The 23715-nt window shown below is 35.9% G+C and overlaps 1 protein-coding gene across 1 annotated transcript in view; it reads right to left on the bottom strand.

The window, feature by feature from the left end:
* Window positions 1-7958: 7958 nt before the first annotated feature.
* LOC306947880 (leucine zipper protein 2-like) overlaps window positions 7959-23715 on the bottom strand; it is a gene marked incomplete at both ends in the record, with an annotated part of 143086 nt that continues 127329 nt past the window's right edge. Inside the window, 3 exons of the mRNA XM_079537324.1 lie at window positions 7959-8066; window positions 8537-8614; window positions 13238-13324. Of these exons, the coding sequence (XP_079393450.1) occupies window positions 7959-8066; window positions 8537-8614; window positions 13238-13324 (273 nt within the window). The remainder of the gene's footprint in view (window positions 8067-8536; window positions 8615-13237; window positions 13325-23715) is intronic.

Here is a 23715-nt window from a genome sequence, read left to right as displayed (position 1 = left end):
CTTAATTACAATGCAAAAGATATTTCTTTTCATTGTTTGAGAATATTCTTTTTTCATATAGATGAGACTGTAATTAGTGAGACTTCAAGAAAGGAGAAAGACAAGGAATAGGAATCCTAAATTAATGAGAAAGACATCATGGATTAAAGTTGTTCAATCTTGCCAACTAGAACAATAGCAGACAGACAATGTCTGTATTCTTCTGCCTTCATTAAGAACATTTTTAATTAAAAGACACCAACTGAGTGGAGAGAAAAGCTTCTCTTTTATTCTCTCCCTAGTAACCCGTCATTTCTGTTTTTCCTCTCCTTGCTCAGGATGACACTAAGAATGTTTGCTTAGCAATACAATTAGAGCTGATGGGAGAAAGCATGCTAAATTCTCTGCTTCAACATTTCAGTACATCTCAGTGTGACATCACCCCACAGCTCTGCTGTCCCAACACCTCGACATGCAGCTGATCTCACTAGCAAGCTCCCCTCATCTTGTGAACACAGCATTCTACCAGCTGAGCCTTCCTTTCATTTGGACAGAGACATGCTGGGACAGCAACCAATTTAAAATGCCTCTTCCTGACTGCAGCAGATGATGAAAGATTAAGAGAGAAGATGGGTGTAACTAAAAATACCTTGAAAAATGACACCAGAGCCACCACTAATGTACACATATACTGTGAAATGACAACTTGAATCAACCACCTTGCAGCTCTTCTATGGATTAAGAAACATGGAAAGAAAGAATAAAACGAGTCCTTCAGCTATGCAGAACGAATATGAAGAGAGACGATTCCCATACCTTTTTTTCTAATTTTTATCATAGAACCGTAGAATCATTAAGGTTGAAAAAGACCAAAAGAAAAGAAAAAGTCCAACTGTTGATCCATCCCCATTCTGCTCACATGTTCCATATAGAATTCTAGAACTATTAAGGTCTGAACAGATTGCTAAGATGGGCAGTTTTAAAGAGCAATGGCTGCATTATTTCCAACAAGTGCATCCTGTCCTAATTTCAGAAACAATAAGAAGCGAGAGTTCATGTACAATGTATAAACCAGCATCATCATCCTTTCTGACAGCCCGGGTTCATCAGGAGAGGAGAAGGGCAGAAAGGTGTAAGGAAGCACCTATAGAGTGAGTACTGGAGGATGCTAATGCAGAGCAATATGCAAAGTAAACAATCAGCCTCATTTCAAAAGACTTAATCACATTGGGTTGTCATCCATGCTCCAAGGACTAGCAAAAAAGAATTCATTTCTGATGCAGCACCTTTTAATCCATCAAAGACACTTCTATATTAAGGTTATTATGCCCTGAGAACAAGACTCAACTGGCACCTCTAAATTGAATTGAATATTAGGACATGTGAGAATTTCTTACAGATGGCAGCCATCTCATCTGTGCTGGGAAAGGTAAAAGCAATAGAATTTCATTACTCGCAGTGAGATTTTGCCTGTCACATCTGTGTAGCAATGACACCAGAAGATTTCTCTAAGCATTGGATTTCATTTGACTGCCAGTAATATATGTGATGTCTTCGCTCTGCTTATGAATAATGTAAGAAATCGATTGGTTTATCAGCTGCTTGAGTATATATATATATATATATTTTAGTCTGCTAACTTTGCAGAAGTAATAGATGTGTTATTCTTAGCAGTCATAAATACTATCAAAGCTATAAAGACATTATTTAGCTTACCTCAGTTTACTGATTAAGCAGCATTTTGAATTAAAATTATTTAAACACTGGCCTTGTTCCTTAGTTATATAATGGAATTAAGACATCAAAAGGTCAATTCAGGCTTTATTTTGGGAGATTAATTCTATTAATCATCATACCTCAACAAATTCTCTTTTGAAAATGATAGTTAATAGAAAACTAAAACCAAAATATGAGAATCTCATATTTGTTTGGTTTCAAATTAACGAACCTAAATTAGATACTGCCAGAGAGAATGGAAACCCCACAGCTCTAATATGGCATGAATGAGCAGCGCAGCTTGGCTACGTGCCATGGTGTGGCATACACACTGCTTCTGAAGGCATGGAGATATCTATAAGGATATATGGTATATGAAAAGTCAAGTGAGGATGTGTCGAATTATGACTCAAACCAAGAGTAAGACAATAGTACTCTTTTAAACAGTACATTTTTCCATGTCACAGGACAGACGTAAATAAATTTTCCATATGTAATAGGCACTAAAGATCGTGTCAAACACAATTTTGTTAACTTTGCCCAGGTTTACAATTCTGAAACAGCCAGTTATGCTTGATGTCATTTTAAAGGCATCCACAGAAAAGAGAAATATGAAAAATATGAACTATTGCCTGCCATATCTGTGGGCGGTACTTGGTGTGGGTGGTACGTGGACTAAGGTGGGTGGTAGTTACAGGGGGTAGTTCTGGGTTGTGCTTAACGGGTCACGGGTTCACGGGGCGGTTGCGTGTCATGGTGTATAGGTAGTTGTTGCTCAGCATTAAAATCGACACTTGAGCTACCCCCTATGGCGTGTATCTCTTGTGTCACTGTGCCGGGTGGTGGTGCAGACAACAAGGGCGCTGATAAGGTGTTGTGAGCTGGGCTGGGATTGCATGGAGGTTTGCAACAATATCTAATTCTGTTTAACATCATCCTTACTTACACAGTAAGTTACATCATGGTATCTGCTCTGAAGTATGCTTGCCCTGGTACCTGAGCTGGCACTGGGGTTCAACACTAATATTCTCAGATGCAGTCCCTCAGCCAGGATGCCAGGTGCTCATCCAACAAGCTCTGTGCCAAATCAGCTGTCCATGGTCAGTGACCAGAGGGATGCTACTCAATGCATGTGCAGAACATGTCTCTTGTCAATGGGACACGATGCTGGATCATATCAGCACCTACTGAAGCAGCATTTAATGCGAACATCATGCTTGAAGCTGACACCCAGCTGACAGGTTGACAGCAGAAAAGATGAAGAGACGGAAGGAAGAAAGCAAGAGGCCATTATCTGATGTATATGAAATGAAATCCGTCTGGATGTGACATCTGTAGGTCAATATTTGACAGACAATTAACCAAATATTTCTTGAAATGACAAAATATTATTTGCTTGTCACAGTGTTCATCAAAGTGTTCCATTGCAGTTACAGCTACAAAGGCAGACAGACACATGCTGAATATCCAGGTGCATTTCCATGCATTTGCTACAATTTACTACCATTATTGTTCTGTAGTTTTAGTTAAATGCTCATTGATTCAGCACTGTGCACAGCAGGGCAAGAACAAGAGTTGCACACTGCCCTCATAAAAGGCTACACCAGCGGCAGTGATCCACTGCTGCTGCTGCTAAAATATACCACCTACCACCTCACAGTACTCACATCCATTGTTTGGTCTCCATAAATCCTCAGCAAACATCAAAGAATATCAATAAGTGCCATTTTTTCTGCATAAAGGAACTGAATGACATCCCTCTCCTTCATATGTACTTCCATGTCAGATAACATTTGTCAAATTGCCCCTCTGCTGCCATCTGTCAATGGCAACAAAATGGAATAAAACAGTGGTGGGAAGGTTCAGCCTCTACTGCCACATCACTAACATCTTAATAAAATAGCAGGCACTACTTTCAGAGCAGACTTCATGCATTTCTGACAGTTATTACAAATGAATTATATACTTTCATTTAATTCATCCCAGACACCAGCAAATAATTCCCATCTTGTGTTAATTACAGCATGTGAATCTATAAATTGAATTGTTCAATGGTCAAGTACAAAGGAATCAGTCACTGCATGGTTTTATAACTTTAAATATTAGTAGGATACTGACTGTCACAGTGTGCCACATTTCAATTCCTTCTTTACTTTCTTTTATGCTTAGAAGGACCAACAGCAAGTTTCTTTTCTATCTTTCATAAGTTAATTACTAGGAGTCTCTCTCTAAAAATTCAAATAGAGAATATATGATAACAACGTTCTACGCTATTCACTATTCATCTTACTTCTCCTGCAATTAAATACTAAAATGAGGGACAAAATTCATGTCATGTGGTTTAGTGGGTAATATTTCCATGGGTATGTGGATGGTTGGACGAGATGATCTTAGAGGTCATTTTCGAACTTATTCTATAATCATAATTTAATGACTAAACCTTTTTTTTTTAAATCATTCATTTGTATAAACTAATTATTGAGCTGAGTCAATATGCAAAATTGACTTCTTAAAGATAAATATCTCACCAGTATATATATGTGTGTGTGTGTATGTGTATAAAATAATTTATGTGTATAAAATAATGGAAGAAAGAAGCATTCAGATGTATATTTCTATCTGCCACTAAGTAGTTTCAAAATTTTTTCCAGAAATCTGCAAAATCCATTCTGAAGCTTTCCATTGAGAAATTTATTAAGGAGGGAAGCAATGAAATTGTACTAATATTTCATATCCTTATAGAACACCTTTTAATCTGAGAATCGTAACTGGACTAAAAGTGGGGAAATAAGAAATATGTCATTCTGAGCACACCATAACATATATATCTGAAGTGGACAGCCACTGTAATTTCCAGCTTTTCATAGCTCATTATAACAGAAAAAAAATTATAGATTTCAGAAGTTATTGGATAACTGAATAAAAATGCCTTCTCTATATGTATTACCCATTATGAAAGGTCAACATTGGATTTCACTTTCTTATTTCTTAAGTGGGAAAGCTCTAAAACATTTATGCTTCCTGATGACTAAAACAGTCTTGTAAAATATGTTTGCTAAGTCTAACAAAATGACATACCACATTTAACTACAGAATATGACCTGAATGTGACAGAATATGCTTTTTAAACACAAATAGGCTTAAACACTTTTAAATTAGAATTTTTCCTTTTTTTCACAAGAAAATTAGTAAAATTCACTGTTTCATTTTTGTATATAGGCATTGCCATGATCTTTGCCTTTTTGGTAAATCGAACACTTCTTAGTTTTTATTTTATAAAATTTTATAATGGTAAGTAACACCTTATAGGATGTTTTTATTTATATATGCTCTCATTCATATATACATACATGATATATATGGTTTAGCGGGGAACCAGTGGTGATAGGTTGATGATTGAAATGGATGATCTTGGAGGTCTTTTCCAACCCTGATGATTCCATGACTCTACATATCATATATATGTATAATATATATATATGTATATAAATTCATGAATATGAATATCTAATACACATTTTTATGTTTACAAATGCATACAGATTGATAGAAAGAGAGATCAATTCAGAGATGAACCCTATTAACGCAAAAGGAAAATTCAAACAGAAGTTTTAAATGGTGAATTCTTCAACTGGAAATTGCTTTTAACCATTATATTTTGGAATATCTAATAGCTAAGCCTAATAAATAATCTTTATTTTTAAAGAGAAGGATATGGTCTGTGACTTAGTTGCCAGGCAACTGTATGGCATTGCAAAACACTTTCTTAAGACATTCTGCTCTGTGGAATGATGGATCCTTGTAGTGGGGGGAGGCCCAGACACACAGTTCTCTGTAAAGCTGATTGTAGAAAGAGTTTTGAAGTATTCTAAATACACCAAAGCACAACAGTGACTAAAATTGTATAAGCTGAAGCTCCTTTATGACCATGTTCTTTGTAACGTCTAATAGCCACAAATCAGAAGAAATGCCAAGATCTGTTTTACTTACATCCCAGCACTGGGATGTACATCTACCCACAATGATGGCTGGAATGGTCACTGATTCACTGAGGGGAAACATACAACTCAGAACAGCAGTGTTTTTTAAGCCATACCAACAAATTACATGAAATATATTCATGCCACACACAGGTAGAAGAAGAATTTATCCATCGTTATTTTTCGTCATTCTGTATCATTATGTGGATTGTTCTAAAAGGAATTGGTACAAAGACAAGTAAGGATCCCCTCTGGCATCACCTCTAAGACATCAAACTTATACTGAAAATGAGCAGCAACCAATGTCCTATACAAAGGTAGCCTTTGTAATCTTTGTAGTCTTTGAAGTGAACATAACTTATTTCCAAAGCTTTAAGCAAAACATCAGGGTTAATTCTCCCCACCAACACTGTTTCATTTGACTGTCTCACTTGATCTTCATGATCACTTAGAAAAAGGGACATACAGAACTGAAAGCATACAGGCACGCGAATATAAAAAGCTAGACTGTTACTGACTTTTAAGGCACTTTATTTTTCATGTTGTTGGCACCAACCCCAAGATATCTCTTGACACAGCAGCAAGGTGCAGCTATAATAACTACAACTGCTGAATTCCTCAGAAATGGAAATGAATGCCAAGTAGGACAGCTTACCTCATTTCTCTGAGATGTGCTCTTGAAGATATATATTTCCGAAGAGATGCTTGAAACAGCTTTAATGGCCTCTTCACAGTCCATACCTTGGATATTTCAATTTCACATGCATAAAAAGTTCTGTTTTTGACATATTTGGAATTAGGTGCAGACTGTTGCTGTGACAGACTTTTGCTTGCTGAATTTGATGGGTACAATTTGATGATGCTGGTCAAGATCAGCTGTGAAAACCCACATCTCCGTTCTGATTATTATTGTATCTGGGATTTCACTTCTTTTGATGCTTGACATGGATAATCTTTTTGTTGACATTAGTTTGACTTTGCTGAGAAGTACTTTGCCATCATTTAGTCAGCTTGTGAGCTTCTTTTTACAATTCTTGAGATTTCTCCTGGCTGAAAAACCTACCATTCTGCAACATGCACTTCAGAGTAGGGAAGCACGTACAAAACATCAGAGTGAAATGCGTTTCTGATTCAGAAGCAAAGAAAAGCAAACTAATATGAGTATGTTATTTTCAGTCAAGCAACTGTTACAATGTAGTGCTATGTGTAGACAGGGAGCTTAGGAGTTACAGGTGCTTAAAACGCTTCATATGCAAAAGGAAAGCATTAAAGCTTTCTATTAGGCAGTGAATTGCTCATAAGACACTAGTTCTTGAAATGTTTCCTTCTCAATCACGAGGTACATGTATTCTACTTATGATGACATGCACAGCAAGATGACATTCTTGCTTTTCCTTTCTGCTTTCAAATTCCTTGCAATAGGGTACATGACCCATGAGAAACCAGAAGAACCCTAGGAATCATAGAACACGCCTTCTCTTCTCTAAAACACTCTTCTCTGCTGTAGTGTCCTGTAGTGTCATCTGCTGTGGTCAGAATGTACTTTCACAGTTTCCAATATATTTATATTGCTGAGGTGAGTGCAACTATGAAGGATGGAAGTGATTTCCATATAGGGTACTAAGAAATTTTAGCTCAGTTTCATTTGAAAAACTTTTTGCTTGGATCCTAAAAACAACTCTTCCTACATCTGACCTTGAACTCTGCATTTCTGCCAACAGTTCAGGGCTCAAAATACAACTAGTGACAGCAGTTAGAAAAAAAAGCAACCAAAGATATTTTATTAAGTAAGCAGATGTGAAATGGTATTACTCAAAGTCAAGTATACATGGAGTCCTATTGTCCCATCTTTACATTTATTCTGATGAATTGCATTGTACTCTGACTAGGTTTACATAGATTTTTAACATATATTTTTCTGCATTCACTGTCCCTTACTTCTTGATCTAAAACCTAATCTGACATAAAGGTACATTAAATAGATCAGACTGAGAAAATATTTGGGAATGGCTTTTTTAACAAACTAATTTATAGTACATAATTACTAAGTCAGGTATAATAATAGTTCAAAAACTGGACTGTATTACAAAGCATTTCTTCAAACATTCCTTTTGGATTATTGCTGAAAGGTACTAACTGGTCTATTCTAGACTAGCTAACAAACATTCATAAAATAGTGAAAAATGCATGCTTTAGAAATCTGGTTTATTCCTGCCTATGGACTAAAAAGAATGTGAAGTTGGAAGCAAGTGATGAACATTTGTAAATGTGCATTAGTGGCATTTACAGTTTCTTTTCTTTTGTGCTAACAGAATCTTCAAAGTTTTTCTCATTTTTTTCAGGTGATTTTTTGTCTTCAGGTTTAGTCCATGGAGGGTTGTGTAACATCTGCTGAGGGTGAAAGCAGCATCAGTGCAAGCATCCTTTGACAGTGGAAAAAGCCATGCAACACTAAGTTTTTTTTATTTATATTTTTAAACTTGCTTCTTTTGGTCTCTCAAATGAAAAGCACAGGTGTACAATTCATGTAAGACTTTTTCATTCGTAGGATTACTGATTACAGCTTGGCATAATTGCAGATTCTCCTACTCTTCCCAATGCTGTGGATATGACCATAATAAATTGAGCCATTTGACTACAAGGCTACTCCAGGTCAAGTATGAAACAGTTTTGAAAACTGTTAATAGCCAAAAGCTATCATGAATAGATGAACTGAAATGTGGAAGAGTGAGAGTTTGTGAACTGAGTAAGCAGTTCTGCCTCAAAAGCATTGGAATAAAATGTGTAGAAATACTTCAAGTAACTTAATGCTTTGCAAGAGCTTTTAATAAAAACCCAACAATTTGTTGGAAATTGAATACCTGCAAGCTTGTCTCTGTTTCTTCTGTCTTCAAACGAGGTGTTGAATTACTGTAATTCCCCAGACATGTCTTGCCAACCTGTCAGTACAGATATCACAGGTAATTACTGTTGTTTTTTTCCTCTAAAATACCCATTTAAAAAAAAAAAATCTAATCATTGGTGACACTTCCCTGGGTAGTCTGATCTTCTTGTAAATCTTTAGGAATTTAATATTTAGCTTGCTTTTTTTCCTTCTGTTTTTATCTCATAGAATCACTAAAGTTGGAAAAGACCTCTAAAATCACCAAGTCCAACTTCAACCCATTCCCACCATGGCAACCCATTGCCACAAATTATACATGTTGAATTATGAGTAGTGAAATTCATTCCTATAGTGGTTCCATGGAACAGGTGAATAATTACAATCTTCTGTTGCGTGTGAGGAAATAGTAACATTGAAAATTGACATTGGAATTGAGGATTCTGGTGTCCAGAGAAGGACAATGAAACTGGTGAGGGGTCTGGAGCACATGCCTTATGAGGAGCAGCTGAGGGAGCTGAGATTGTTCAGTCTGGAGGAGGGGAGGCTCAGGGGAGACCTTCTCTCTATAACTACCTGAAGAGAGGTTGTAGTGAGCTGGGGATTGGCCTCTTTTCTCATGTAACTGGTGATAGGACTGGAGGGAATGGCTTCAAGCTGCGCCAGGGGAGATTTAGGCTGGATGTTAGGAAATACTGCTTCTCTGAAAGAGCAGCCAGGCAGTGGAATGGGCTGCTCAGGGAGGTGGTGGAGTCACCAACCCTGGAGGTGTTCAAGGAGTGTTCAGACGTTGTGTTGAGGGATGCGGTTTAGTGACAACTATTGGTGATGGGTGCATGGTTGGACAGGATGATCTTGTAGGTCTTTTCCAACCTTGGTGATTCTATGATTCCATACTCTTTTATTATTCTTCTCTTGTCTGATCTACTAGATCTCTTCTGTATACTAAGCATAGAGCTTATAGAGTAGAGAAGTCAAAGAAATCTCAAGGTATCAGAAGGCTTGTTAGTCTTGATCACTGTCATTTTACTCCAACAAGAATGTCAATTTCTTTGCAAATATACTTTTTTAAATGATGGAAAACAGAGGTGAATAGTACAAAGAAGATGCTGTAAGAATTACATATCAGACTGCAAATCAAAAACACCTCTGCATTATAAGGCTTATGTCTTTAAATGGGACTAAAATTTCTACTGTAATTAAATTAAATGTCCATTCAGGACTAGAATTAATGACTCTATAGGCAAATAAATTAAAATGTGAAACACAGTAAAGCATAGATAGTCTTTGGCCATTGCTTTAATATTTACTCACATTGGAAGTTGTATACTGGTTTTGTTATTAAAAACTAATATATGCAAATGGAGTGAGAATTAAATGAAAGTATTTAAGTTGTAAAGGCTCTTTTCAACTGAATAGTGACTTGACTTCTTTCAAATTTTCACGTCTTCCCCGAGATGTTTCCCCTCAGCATAAATTCCAGGAAAATGTTTGAGGCTAAACCACAACAGAGTATCTTTACACACTCCACAAAATCAGAAGAGATGGTGAAAAAAAGTATAAAAATACTTAATATATAAATTTCTGCTTTGCTCATAGTAATATGAAGGCAAACACACATTCAACAAGAAACCAATAATCTAATGTTTGAGCACTTAATTTTAAAAGCTCTAAAATACAACACTGAAAATTCTGAATAGTGATAGCTACAAATGCATTATTAGTGTTGCCTTAAGCAATACATTTTGTGTATGCAACAGCAAAGAGAGAAATTTAAGAAGATATGATAACTGAGGTTGGGCATATTCTTGAAATATTGTTCCATCTTGATTAGTTTAGTATGCAATTTTATTAGCAAGACATATTTATATGAAATTCAGGTCATAAAATGTGCAGCTTGAATCATTAAAGCATGCGAAATTTCAGAAGTTATGGTTTTCAGTTTAGCTAGTGAATTATACAGCAGAGTAGGAGAAGTTTGCAGCTTGATGTATAAATTATAATAGTGGATCAGCTAAGTGTGCATCTTCATTTAAAATTGTTCATTCAAAAAGGCAATCAAAATTCAGCATTTCCTTGGCTATTAAACTATTCAATTTCACCTGCAAACTGGCAAATGATGCAACTACAAGGGTATCCCATTCTATCTAAATGCTGAATAAGAGTTGTGTTTGTTTCTGAAGTAATCATGTCATTTATCACAGGTGGACAGGAAATCAAGAAAATATTTCCATCTCTACTAATGTGATAAATTCTGGCAAATTCTTATTTCCACATATGGAAATAGGAGAATATGAGAAACAAAATCACGCTTTCTAATACAACACAAATTCTATCAGATGTTGCAATTTATTTGGTATTTGAATTGTTATTAATCCATGCAGAATAATACAGGCCTCTTTCTTTACTGTATATGTGGCAATCTCTTCATTTCTAAAAGGCAATGGTCTACATGTCCATATAACAGATTGCTGTTATCTCAGACTGCAATTTGCTAGGTCACAAGATTTTAGCTCTCCACCGAAAGAAGTATGCACTTACCATAGAATATATTGAGTTGTAAGTGACCTATAAAAACCATCACATCCAAACCTTAGCTCCACAAAGGACCACTCAAAAATCAGACCATGTATCTGTAAGTGTTGCCCAGATGCTTCTTGAACTAATTGAATGGATATTTTGAATTCTTATATTTCATCTTTTTTCCCCATAATAATACAACTTTTCCAACTTTTGAAGTTGAACATTAATCATTGACATATTTACAGAATAGCTGAACTATTACAATGTCATTCTGCTATGGAAATAATGTTATTAGGCAAGTTAGGTCTACATTTTATTCCAGAAAACTGTTTATCAGATCGGCTAAAGAATTTTAACAGAGCAGTATTACTGAAATCACTTCAAGAATTTTATAATGATTTTCATCACTGGAATTCTGTTACGATAATGATTTCTTTATTCTCTCCCATTACTTCCTTGGGAAAGAAAAGGGAGAACACAGAGCTGACAGAGAAAAATGAAGGTAAATGCTGTGGTTGCTTAGAAACATGGATAAGTTTTGGTCCAATACTCAGTGTTCTTTGTCATGGAATGATTAATGAATGCGCAGTGTTTGTTTACTGCAGGAAATTAAGGCAGTAAATAAAAGCACTATCACTTTTACCCATCAGTTACTCTACAAGGACACAGTGAGAAATGTAAGATGAGAAAAGAACAAATAAACATTTTATAACTTGTTGGGTTTTAGCACAACCAAGAAGATAGCTTTAAATGACACATAGCTTTAAATGACACAATATAGGAAATATTTGAAATGAAAAAGAGACAAAGGACAAAGTTGTCTTTATGAATCAGAAAAGGCTCCCAGGAAATTTATATTGGTCACACATTGGCACAAGCTGCCCAGGGAGGTGGTGGAGTCACTGTCCCTGGAGATGTTCCAGATGTGACACTGAGGGACGTGGTCAGTGAGCATGGTATGGGTGAGCTGGGTTTGGACTTGGGGATCTCTAGCGGTCTTTTCTGGCCTTAGTGATTCTATGATTCTATGATTCTGGGAAGAGAGAAAATAAATATATCTTTAACAGTGAAACTGAAGTTAAGATTTTATGGTGTTAGACAGACTATATGTTTTGAAAGAAACAAGATGTGCTATATACTATATTCTACCCAATTCTGGCTATCACAAGTCGTACATCAAAGTTCATGACAGCAAAGATGTCAGCAGTGTCTAAATTAAATATGAGCTAATTTCATTTGGCCTGTCCCTATCCTGTCGGTAAACAGCATTTCATTTGTACTCACTCCAGTGTATACTATATTAATTATAATGGACAAGCATAAAGCCATGAAGAAAAACTGCAGTACGTTTACACATTTGAGACAACTGGAAGAATGTTTAGCAGCTGCAAAACTTCGGATAAACACACAAAAAAACAAATAAGGCTAAAAGTACAAGAAAAGATCAAATGGATTCTCAAGACTGAAATTTTATCTAAGTGATAGTGTTCATAATTCAAGTGGAGTTAGTTCCAGCTTCAGAACATTAGATTTTATTCTTTCTTCTCCTTTATTAGTAAGATCTTGAGATGTAATGTTTCCTTAGACATAAAGAAGATGTAATGTTTCTTTAGACATAAAGTTTTGACAGCAAATTATGCACTCTTGCAGATAGTGATAGTATGCTATTAATCTTTGCCCCTCTAGAGGGTGTGGCAGAGGAGAAGTCTGTTTATAACTGAAGAAAATAAATAAATAAATAAATAAAGAAGAAATAAAGACAATGAAGAAATAAATAAATAAAACAATAAATGTATACATAAATGTGTAATTTATTTAGCTTATTTGTTAGGCACTCTATCACCTGGATCTGCTCCCCAGTCTTTTCTTTGTACTGTGACATATTGCTGTGATTGCTACCAGCCACATCTCATCTCCATAGGAGATGGTTGTGTGTGGATGAAAATGCTCAGCAGTTCACTCAAGAACTACTCTGATTGATATTTTTGATGCTATCTTCCATACTTTCACAAGCTAGAACTGTGGATCCTATCCCACTGTGGATGGGATTGCCTATGTTCACTATTACATCATCACTTAAGTAAATCACATGGATAATCACCTAAGGTTTTGATGTTTTCATAGCATCTAGATTAAAACCTGATTGAACTCAACTTACATCCTGAGAATCGCACTCCTGCACACTCTGGTTTTCTTCCTTTCTTGAGGCCACGTGCAGACTCTCTTTCTCTGCTGAGGCATTTTGCTGGATATTGAAAAAAAAAGAAAGAAAAGGAAAATTAAACCAACAGTTAATACAGACAAAACTTCATAAGAGTCAATTTAGAAAATCAGGAAATTACAAAGATCAGATATTGCAAACAGCTAACTACTAAACGCACTGCATTTTCCATAAGTTTTATAGAAAGGAATGTTTAATGTTCATGTTTTTGAATATTTAAAGGGAGGTGGGAGGCAAATGGATGAGGCCAGGCTCTTCTTGGTGCTGCGTAGTGACACAATAAGGAGCAGTGGCCTAAAACTTGAACATAGGAAGTTCCATACAAAAATATGGGAAGACTTCTTTATGGTAAGGGTGATGAAGCACCAGAACAGGATGCCCAGAGAGGCTACAGAGTCTCCTTCTGTGGATATATGCAAGATCCATCTCAACGCCTACCAGAGCAACCTGCTACTAACAAAGAGCAACCTGTTAGTAACAAAGAACAGTGCTTGATAACAATGAACAACTTAAATAAAATTTTCTCTTCCATCAACGTTTAAATGGGGGGAAGAAAGAGAAGTGTAAAGGAGAAAAAAAAAAAATTTCCAAACTCATATTTCTGTGCTTCTTGTGAAATAATGGATTATCATTTCATAACTGGTCTTTCATCTGTACTGAGTTATTTGCCTGTTTGGGCAGCAATCGTAGCACAGTTCTGCAAACTTAAATTTCCTCTTATTGAATAAGATGGCTATACGTGCATTGAATGATTCACAGCACAGGTACAGCACACATTAACCTGATTTCTTGACTACCTTCAGCAGTAAATCTACACAGGAGGCTAGGAAAACCTGTCAGCTCGAACCTTTATTAACAGGAGAAAATAAACACCTTTGCCTAGATATCAGATTTCTCAGCATGTCACACTACAAAATGAGGGAAGTCTAACAGATTTAGGGGAGACTGCCACCAAGGAAGCATTTTTCCCATGTCTTGCTTTCAAATACTACTGCTAATAAACAAAATAAAAACATTTCCCATTCTCATCTGATAACACTACAATCTGAGTGTAATGCTTTATCCTAGAAACTTCATTTGTTGTATGATTTCTACTTGACAGGCAGCACATCATCCAAGCTACTGCACAACAATCATCTCCAAATACTTTTCATATTGTTACTCTATGCCAACATTGATCTGTATATCTTGAGATCTAGATTGAAATGCCATGACACTTCTTGCATGGGTCCAAGGTTACCAGAACCATAAAGACAAAAAGGAACAGAAGATGGGAAGGAGTTTTGCCAGGTCCAGATTAGTTCCCATAGATTTGAGTTCTGTTCTTACAGTCAGAATGGCATAGAACATTCTCACATTTTATGCAGGAATGTTTAATCAATAACATTTCAAAGCTGAGATTGACTTCTTACACCAATCAAGGGGAAAAAAAATCAATATTAAAATAAAACACCAATACTTTTGAAGGTTTATAAGTTTGCTGATTATGCAGGAAGTTTTCAATAAGACTTTGCAAACAAAAGTCTTCTTGAAAGAATAACAACTCTTTATTATTAAAAGAAGTCTCTCATAATAAGAAAAGAATATCCTATTCTCTGCCGGAATGAAGTCCATTTACTAGATTGACAGCTAACCTAATGAAAATGCCACCAAGTGCTCTGGAGCAAATTGATTTGGAAACAGTTTCTGAATTCCTTCCCAATTTGTCCAGAGCTTTTTTGAACTCTCCCCAAAACTTATCTATCCAGGATTTCACATGTGAGTATTTTTTAAAGGACCAGCAGTCCTTTAACCTTTTTTTCTTGGAAATATTTTTAGTTCCAAAATCTTCCTGGTGAGACTTCACAAACCTGACTAGAAAATGAAATAAGTTGAAATAACTTGAAATAAGTTACATTTTTACAATGCATTATGCACACATGCTTGCTCATGGAACCCACTGGTGCTCGCTTGGTTTGTGGTCAAAATTTCAGAATACTTATACCTGAAAAGCAAGCCAAACTGATCAGTTCTTTCAGTTCTCTTCCAAAGTCTGTACTGGAAGAAGCTACAGAGCCTGTCCCTGCTACAAGCCTTTGGCATTCATTCACTTATACTTTGTACATTCTTTTACTTCCAATGTCTTACAAATGTTCTTCTCAAAGCCTGTATTTTTATTGTACTAGCCTCACTTTATGGCTAAAGAAGACCAGAAAGTTAAATCAACAGAATCCCACCTTCTATAATCTTTTGACTTTGAAACACAGCTGAATTCTTTCCTATTGCAGAGATGATCGCAGAATGGCGTGGGTTCAAAGATGGTTTCAACCCTCTGCATGATCATGTTATCCAATCCTGCATCTTTCCTCATGGTTTTTCAGCATGACTGTACCTCTCCTTCTCTAGTCAACATTTGGTGATAGGAGATGTCACAGTTACATTGACAGGTCTACTTGCCAGATGATTTGCCCACACAAACCAGCACATTTATGTCCTGTAACTTCAATCATCAGGTCATTCTTTTCCACAACAGGGGTTTCTACTGATATTCAATTTTCATGTTAAAGAAGTACTTCAATTAAGGATACTCATAGGATCTAATGAAATAATTGTACAGCATTTTGAATGTAAGAAAAACAAACTAAGCAATTTCCTACTGAGCAGAGAGAGGTTTATAATAACTTAATAAAATAAATAAATCAGTTGCATAAGAACCAAGATAGTTTTTCTACAGTGACATACACCATTACGACAAGCATATCCATAGTCTGGACTTTCAGTCCACGAATCATTGGAGTTTTTCCAGAAACAGCTTTGCACTGGCCCAAACATACAAAATAACACACAGAGAAAGCCTGCAAGCTAGCAGGCATGCCTGCTCTACCTGGCTATACTTCATTACATTAGACAGGTGCCTGGAGCAAGATCAGCAGCAGAGCCCTCCAGGCTGGGGGTGCTGGCATTCACCTCCTTCCAGAAAGGCTGCTAACCACGAAAACTAGAAACATGTAAAACAACCAATGCCAGAGCTGTGATAGAATCTTAGAACCATGAAGGTTGGAAGAAATCTCTAAGATCCCCAAGTTCAACTCCATACCATCTCTGCCATGCCCACTAACCATATCCCTAAGAACCATATCTCCATGTTACATGAGCACTCCAGGAATGGTGACTCCACCATCTTCCCGGACAGCCTGTGCCGATGCAGTACCACTCCTCAATTTTTCCCTGACATCCAACCCGAACTCTGGAAACCAAGGAATTCATCTGCAAACCACTGGCACGCACAGGACAGTTATTCAAGAAAAGATGTTGATTCTATCATCTTTCCCTTCCTCCTCTTTTTAGTTCCAACCTTTGCAATTGCAAAAGTAGAGTCACTGTTTGCATTGTGCAGTAGAATTTGTACTTGCTCTCCTAGCTCTATGAATTTCAGACATTTTAAAGGGGTAATCTTTTAAATCTCTCCACAACAGAAATCACAGATAAATACATATGATTGCCTGCAAAGAAAAATAAAGCAAATCACTGTAACACATTTTTTAATATCCTGATTATAAATTCTTTCACAGTTTAACTCACACACAGAAATACATGAAAAGTCCAATTCTAATAACAAAACATTGCACTATGTATTACTATGATGGTAATGGGTCACTGCATATGCATACATATATTTGTGCACATCTGTATACATATTTAAAAGAGCTAACTAACTTTTCTCTACTAAATAGTCAATACTATTCACCAGTAAGAGGAGAGACATAGTTCACTTTTCTTTTCTACTCATTTCCACATCACAACTACAGAGTTATGTTTACATAGGGCAATTCATCTCAAAGGACTGCAAATCCAATGGCATACAAGATATTTAAATTTCTACATATTGTTTCTTAAACAAACAGAATTCCCTTTTTTTTTTGTTTACACTATACTTAAACATCTTTGAGGTGGAGAATATCTGCTTTCTCATATACATTATGCCAACACCGAACATAACAATTACAAGTTTTTACAAAGAATCCAGGAAAAACTCAGTTCCAATGAAATTGAAAATTGTAAGCACAACTTTAACATGGACAATGAAGTAACATTTTCCTTTCTTCACTTTTCATGAGTATTTGTGTTAGTTATAAAGGAATTTCTCAGAGATGAATGTTTATGATAAGCTCACATGGCTGAACATCCATCAGAAGGAGAGGATTTATTCTTTCAAATAGATCTTCGAGATGATATGAGTTATATTTAGATGGGCTTATTTCCTGAAGCATCCTTTTCAGAACATTAGTATGAGTGCACTATTTTCCCTCACATATGCACCTGCCTCTCTTAGTATTATATTATCTCGTGTACAGTATAGGCATTCTGGCATTTTGGTAGGGGATTCTTTTTCTCTTGAAAAACTACTCTAGAAGAAGAAAAAAAAACTTCATAAAATCTTATTGCAAAGAGCCAGGGAAGGGATCCTGAACATTTCTAGCATCATTTGGAGCATTTCCTAGTACATCACAATTTTCCCAGTTAAAGTGAGTCTCCTCGGGAAAATAATACCTGAAACAGGCATGAAAGAGGCACGGTAGTTGAAAATAATGACAGTTTACCTTCCTCTGGTAATTTACAAAATATACTTGCATTTTCAGAATGGAATGAAAGTCCTTTGCCAATGTACAGCAAACTAGAGTTTAAGCTGATGTTGAAATACCTCCAATGGTAGAGCAAAGCCCTTCTACAGAAATTGATGGGTAGCTATTCTAGGGCATCTAAATAGGCAATAGAGGACTGTTCAAACAGTCACCAAAATACAATTCTACCTGCATATGAAAAGAAGCCATATCTGTCCACTGTGTTATTGTGCTCTGAATTCCATTGTTCTTTTTCTAGCACAGCTCATTTTGAGAGCATTGCATATTTCATAATTTAACCAAATGCTTTCCAGTAGAACTTTCAACTGACATTTTTCTGTTGCCCAACCTGTATCAATTGCATTTTCTTATGTTTCCACACTCAGTTTAGGAAAAGAAAGAAAACAAAAAACTCTCATGAAAATGTATGCAATCAAGTTTTTCAGGATCAATAAGAAGCGTTCTGTAATGATTCGCTGTATATTGATTTTCAAGACTCTCAAAATGATGCGTTTACTTTAACTGCAAACCAGGGCTCATGCTGGAGGATACCTCAATTATGTGATTTGAAGAGATTAAGAAAAAAAATAAACGTTTTCCAGTGAGACTTAACAAGAAGAGCTAAAAGTTACCCATCTTAAATGAAAACAAATATTAGAAATATTATTCATAAAATTAATAAAATGGTTTGGTTTGGAAGGGACCTTAGAGATCATCCAATTTCAATCCCCCTGCTAGAGACAGGGACTCCTCCCTCTAGACCAGGTTACTGAAAGCCCTATCCAGCCTGGCCTTGAACACCTCCAGGGAGGGAGCAACCACAGTTCCTCTAGGCAATCTGTTGTCCTCATATTGACCTTGTGAAATCCACAAAAGTAATGGCCATAAGATGAAGACAATACACCACCACTTCTTTCCCTTATGGCAATTATACATATTGTATGAAACATGTGAGAATGGAAAACACTGAAAATTACTGTAGACAGCTGTCAGTTAGTCCGCTTAGGAAAATTAAGCACTAGGAAGATAGCACACATCACAAAGTTTTGGGTTCTAATAGAGCTAATCATTGACAGTCCAAGTTGAAGTTTCAATCAATAATGACTATCATGCAAGAATCTAAATAGCGTACTTCACAAGTGTCTGTATGTTTATATATCATAGTTTATTATAATTTACATCAAGATTATATTTCATGCTATGTAACACATCGATTCAGATATAATTGTGTGCCTGTGTATGCGTGTACACTCAAGTATGAAAGAGAACATAAGATTGAGATTAAATGCAATCAGTCAAACTACTAGTTATTATTTTTCCTATAAACAGGACATGATAACGACCCGTTTCTTATTCTCCCTAACTGGCAGGTTATAAAGAGAACACAGTAAAAACTGAGATAGTAGTGCGTCAGAAGTGGAGCACACTAAGGAGGACACAGCCTGGAATACTTAGCATTTTGCATATTATTTATATATTGGCTATAAAAACATGTGTTGACATCTTGTGTTGAATTCTGCATGTACCATGTTTATAGCCACAGCCACTTAAGGAGATGCTGAAAAAATGCCTTTCTCATGGCAAAACCCATCTGATCATTTCACAGAGTGACAGTTTTGGTAGAGGCAGCAATAGGTTTGTTCTTTTTTGTATGCATTTTTCCTACATTTTCTTCTAGGATTCACAGTTGTTGTTGAACAAACTGTTACTATGCTTGCTGCTATCTTCAGATCAGAAGGTCACTGCAAGTTTTCTGAAGCATGTATTTTGCTTTTTTTTCATGAAACCAATCAGATAACATTTTCTTAAGGCTCTTACTACCATGGAATATAAAATATATGTGTATACAAACTCAGTAATAACACAGTAACATTTAATTCTGAGTACATTCTGACAAGCTAAATTTACTCTACAAGATCATTTGGGCTTCTACACTGCTCTTGCTTACATGTTTCTGCAGTGTGCCTACTTATGAATAAAGAATTGACTAAGCAGAAAAAGCTTTTTAAAGTGCATTTTGACACTGGTGATAACGGAACTAAACTATAGTCATCTGAAATCTTTTAATGCTTGGCTAGAGGATAGTCAGGCATATTCTGTGTACAGGACAATTCTACCACTATAAAATTTTAGGTGCTGACCATTTGCGCAGTTAGAAGGAAGATTCTAAATAAAGAAGACTTTTATAATTTTCTTTAGATAACAGAACTGAAGACTGCAGTTAAAAGCATGAGGGAATACACAACTTAAAAAATAAGAGATTTGAGAACAGATGGTATTCCAGCATTATTTGAAATGGCACAGCATCCCAGGAACGCAAAAACCCCAACTGTTCAACTTCGAGGGTCAGTGACCCTCACATTTATGAAAATTCAATGAAAAATAACTACTTTTAGAATTGAGAGTCTAATAATTTCTCATCTGAGGTTAGCCCATTGGTTGTTTGCTCTTCAGTAGAGGATAAGATCTCCCTGAAAATAATGCTTATTATTAATTTCCATAACCACAACAGATACAAAGAGTACAGTAACACTAGTTGAACAAATTGTCAGCTACAAGACACTATTTTTCCACAGTCTCTGATGTTAGTTTTTTTTTTTTTTTTGCCAGCAATGAACAAGAGCCTGAATGCCATGCTTGTAAAAATCTGCACCAGTGAAAGAAACTCAGTTTCACAGCTGCTATGATAGCATCACTGCTATGAAAATGTTGCCCATGTAGCCCGTCTTTCATCAGTTTAAACATATTGAAGTCAGAAGATGCCAAATCTGGACTATATAGTAGATGTGTAGGACAATCCAGCCAAGGCTGGCAACGGGCTCCACGGTCTTCAAATGAGCATTGGATGGAATGAATGTGATTATCTGTTGGGTTCTGTGTGTAGGCAGGGAGGTGTTCTGACAGCTGCCTACAGCTTCTGTCTCATTTTAATCAATTGGCTGATAAGTGAAGAGGAGAAAAATACCTTTTGAAAAACATATCTTTCATGAGTGTGTACTAACAGCCAAAAGCGTGTGTACTAACAGCCTTAATTAAAAAAGAAAGTTATGCTTTATATAATCCAGTCAAAAAATTAATGCAGTTTCACTAGATCTTCTCTTCTCCCTTAGCAGGCCCAGCTTTAGTTAATCCTGTTTTTTATAGTTGAGAGAAGTGCTCTCCTGCTATGGAATTTGCTTTCTTTCAAATCAGCATGGGTAATACTACCAACATTCCCTGAAGGCTATTTCTGCCTCTAAAGATATAGTGAGCATTCTGAGGAGAGCTGACTGCTGTTGGAAGATGTTGGCAATATATTATGAATTTGCTCTTCCTAAATCCTAGGCACCACTGGAACCATCTCAGGGTAAGCTGAGCCTGCTCAGCATTCACTAAAAATAGGTACCATTAGAGATCCTTTCTTCTGTTGCTGTTGGTTTTCTTTTTTTAAATCCTATGATCCTTCTGTGTGGACATTTCCCTTAAATTAACCTCTTGTCCTTGTCACAGATTTTAGAGAATACACTTCTGTAGCACTATAGAATTTCAATCCCAAGTTTAGATCTCATGGTACTACAATTCAGTCATGTTTACAGTTCTATCATTTCACCTCTACAGAATGCCTTTCCATAAATTTCTCAAAAGTTGATCCTAAAACCTTTATTTACATCACATAGATATGTGTATCTCACTGTATACACTTAAAAGTATAAAAATATCATTGCTGAACTGCTTCCAAGGCACTATATTGCACCCAGCACACCGACATGATCAAGCTAAAAGGTAAAGCAGAACAATCTTTAAAATGGCCAAGAGAAGAATTACATTATCTGAAGGCTCTAATCATTTGACTTAAAAATATGAGTGGATTTGTCATGTAGCACATCAAGATTATCTTGAGCTAATTGTACTATTGAGAAACTTTCTAATAGACTTCTAGCATTCATATCATTTCTGTTTCAATCATAAAATTTTATTGTTTTGTTTCTCTAACTCCAGCAAAAGAACTGGGGACAACTTGAGAAATGATGACTGTTTATATAGCAAAAACATAACTGTTTTCTTTAACACATAGCTATCTAAAGGATTAGTTCTGTGCCACACTGTCACTTTTACAGGCTTGGCATGAAGTACTTCAATTCTTTTTCAAATAGTTTATAGTAGGATTATCTCTACTACATTTTGCTGCCTTGTACTATCTAACAAAAATTTTTCCTCTCATTTGACTTCTCTCCCAAATAACCTACGACCAAAAATCCATTACAAGTTTGCTGTTGACAATGGGATAGAGTTTTCCTTAATACACATATCAATCATGGATGTTTTCTATATAGGTACATAAGAATCCACTGTAAATAAGCACAGAAAAATGAATTGTTAACTGTCAGTGCTTAATGAAAGGCAAACAGTTTCTCCAGGAAAGAGAAAAACTAGAAAACATTATAGATAAATGTGCATATTAGTAAATTCATCTCTGAATAAATATATGAATAAATGTAAGCAGATATGGTTGCATTAAACCAGTTTTGGATTACCCAAGAAAGGTAGAGGTCACAATCCAGTAATAAAGAATACGCCTTTCCAAGGATCTGGGTTCACCAAAGGAAGTATTCTCCAAGAACATATTCCTCAGTTTTAGGTCAGAAGGCTATTTCTTAAATTGCTCAAAACTAAACTGAATTTGAATGTCTTAGGCCTATTCTGTATTTCTTATGTTTGGTGGTTCAATGCAATTGCTCTAATTAAATTACTAGAAAATTCTATTTTTATTAATAGCCAAAATACTCAGTTCTCGAGAATCAATTGATGACACATCTTTCTGACATTTTCCAAATCATATCTTTCCTCAAATAAAAGAACACTTAACTATCTCTAATGTTCCCCATCTGGTTTCATATACACATTTAAAGTGAAGCTTTGTAACAATAGATTAATAATAGATGTTGTACAGAGGATACCAACATTAATAATTATCATCTACACCATGTCATATCATCTACCATATCATCTACACCATCCTCGGGCAGAGAAATTCCCTTGGGAGTCATTTCACAATTATATTCAAACTGGAAAGCCTCTTAAAGTGATTAATTAGACCCTCCACAGATTTCAAATCTTTTTACATGTAATATTGTGAGAAAATGTATTAATAATAATAATTCTTGAAGTAGATATCCTTAAGTGGAATTGCAAAGGAAAGTAAATTCAGTTTCTTTCTAATTGCTCTCATCTAACAAAATGAAGTCTTACAATGGCCAACCTTCTTACATATCCATATATTTTTAATGGAACCGGTCACAAACACCAGTGGAGAGTCACAAGATAAGGCAATGTGTTACTATCTTTCTGCTAAATGCAACTTGGAATAAAATTATAAGCACTATATTTTCTCCCAATCACTGTAACTCACTGTAACTAGGAGAGAACAATAATTAAAAATATGTTTAAAAAAGATCATGGCTTGATATGAGAGATGAGTAGCATAAGACAGTAACACCTGGAATGCCATCAAGAGATCTCCCCTTTCTCCCTTCTGATAGGGAAAAGAAAAAACAGGTTTGTCCATAAACTTGTTAAAGCTTGCAGTAGGCCTAAGGCACTAGGGTCTGGTACCTGTAACAAGTTAGGGAGAGGTCAGAAAGCTGATCTATGAAATGTGGAGAATGAGAAAGATCACGCCACTAAAACTTAAATGATAATGTTTATAATGACATTATTAAATGAGAATGATGATGTTCTGGGACATGGAGTAAGAGTTGCCAGGTGCTATTATTTTTTCCCCCTCCACTTTCCCTTGACTACACTTAGTTAAAAAAAAAAAAAACCTCTAAAACT

This window comes from Tetrao urogallus (assembly GCF_951394365.1).
Source record: "Tetrao urogallus genome assembly, chromosome: 6".
Classification (NCBI taxonomy): domain Eukaryota; kingdom Metazoa; phylum Chordata; class Aves; order Galliformes; family Phasianidae; genus Tetrao; species Tetrao urogallus.
The sequence above is the reverse complement of the archived record's forward strand: the minus strand, read 5'-3'. Positions and strand labels throughout refer to the sequence as shown.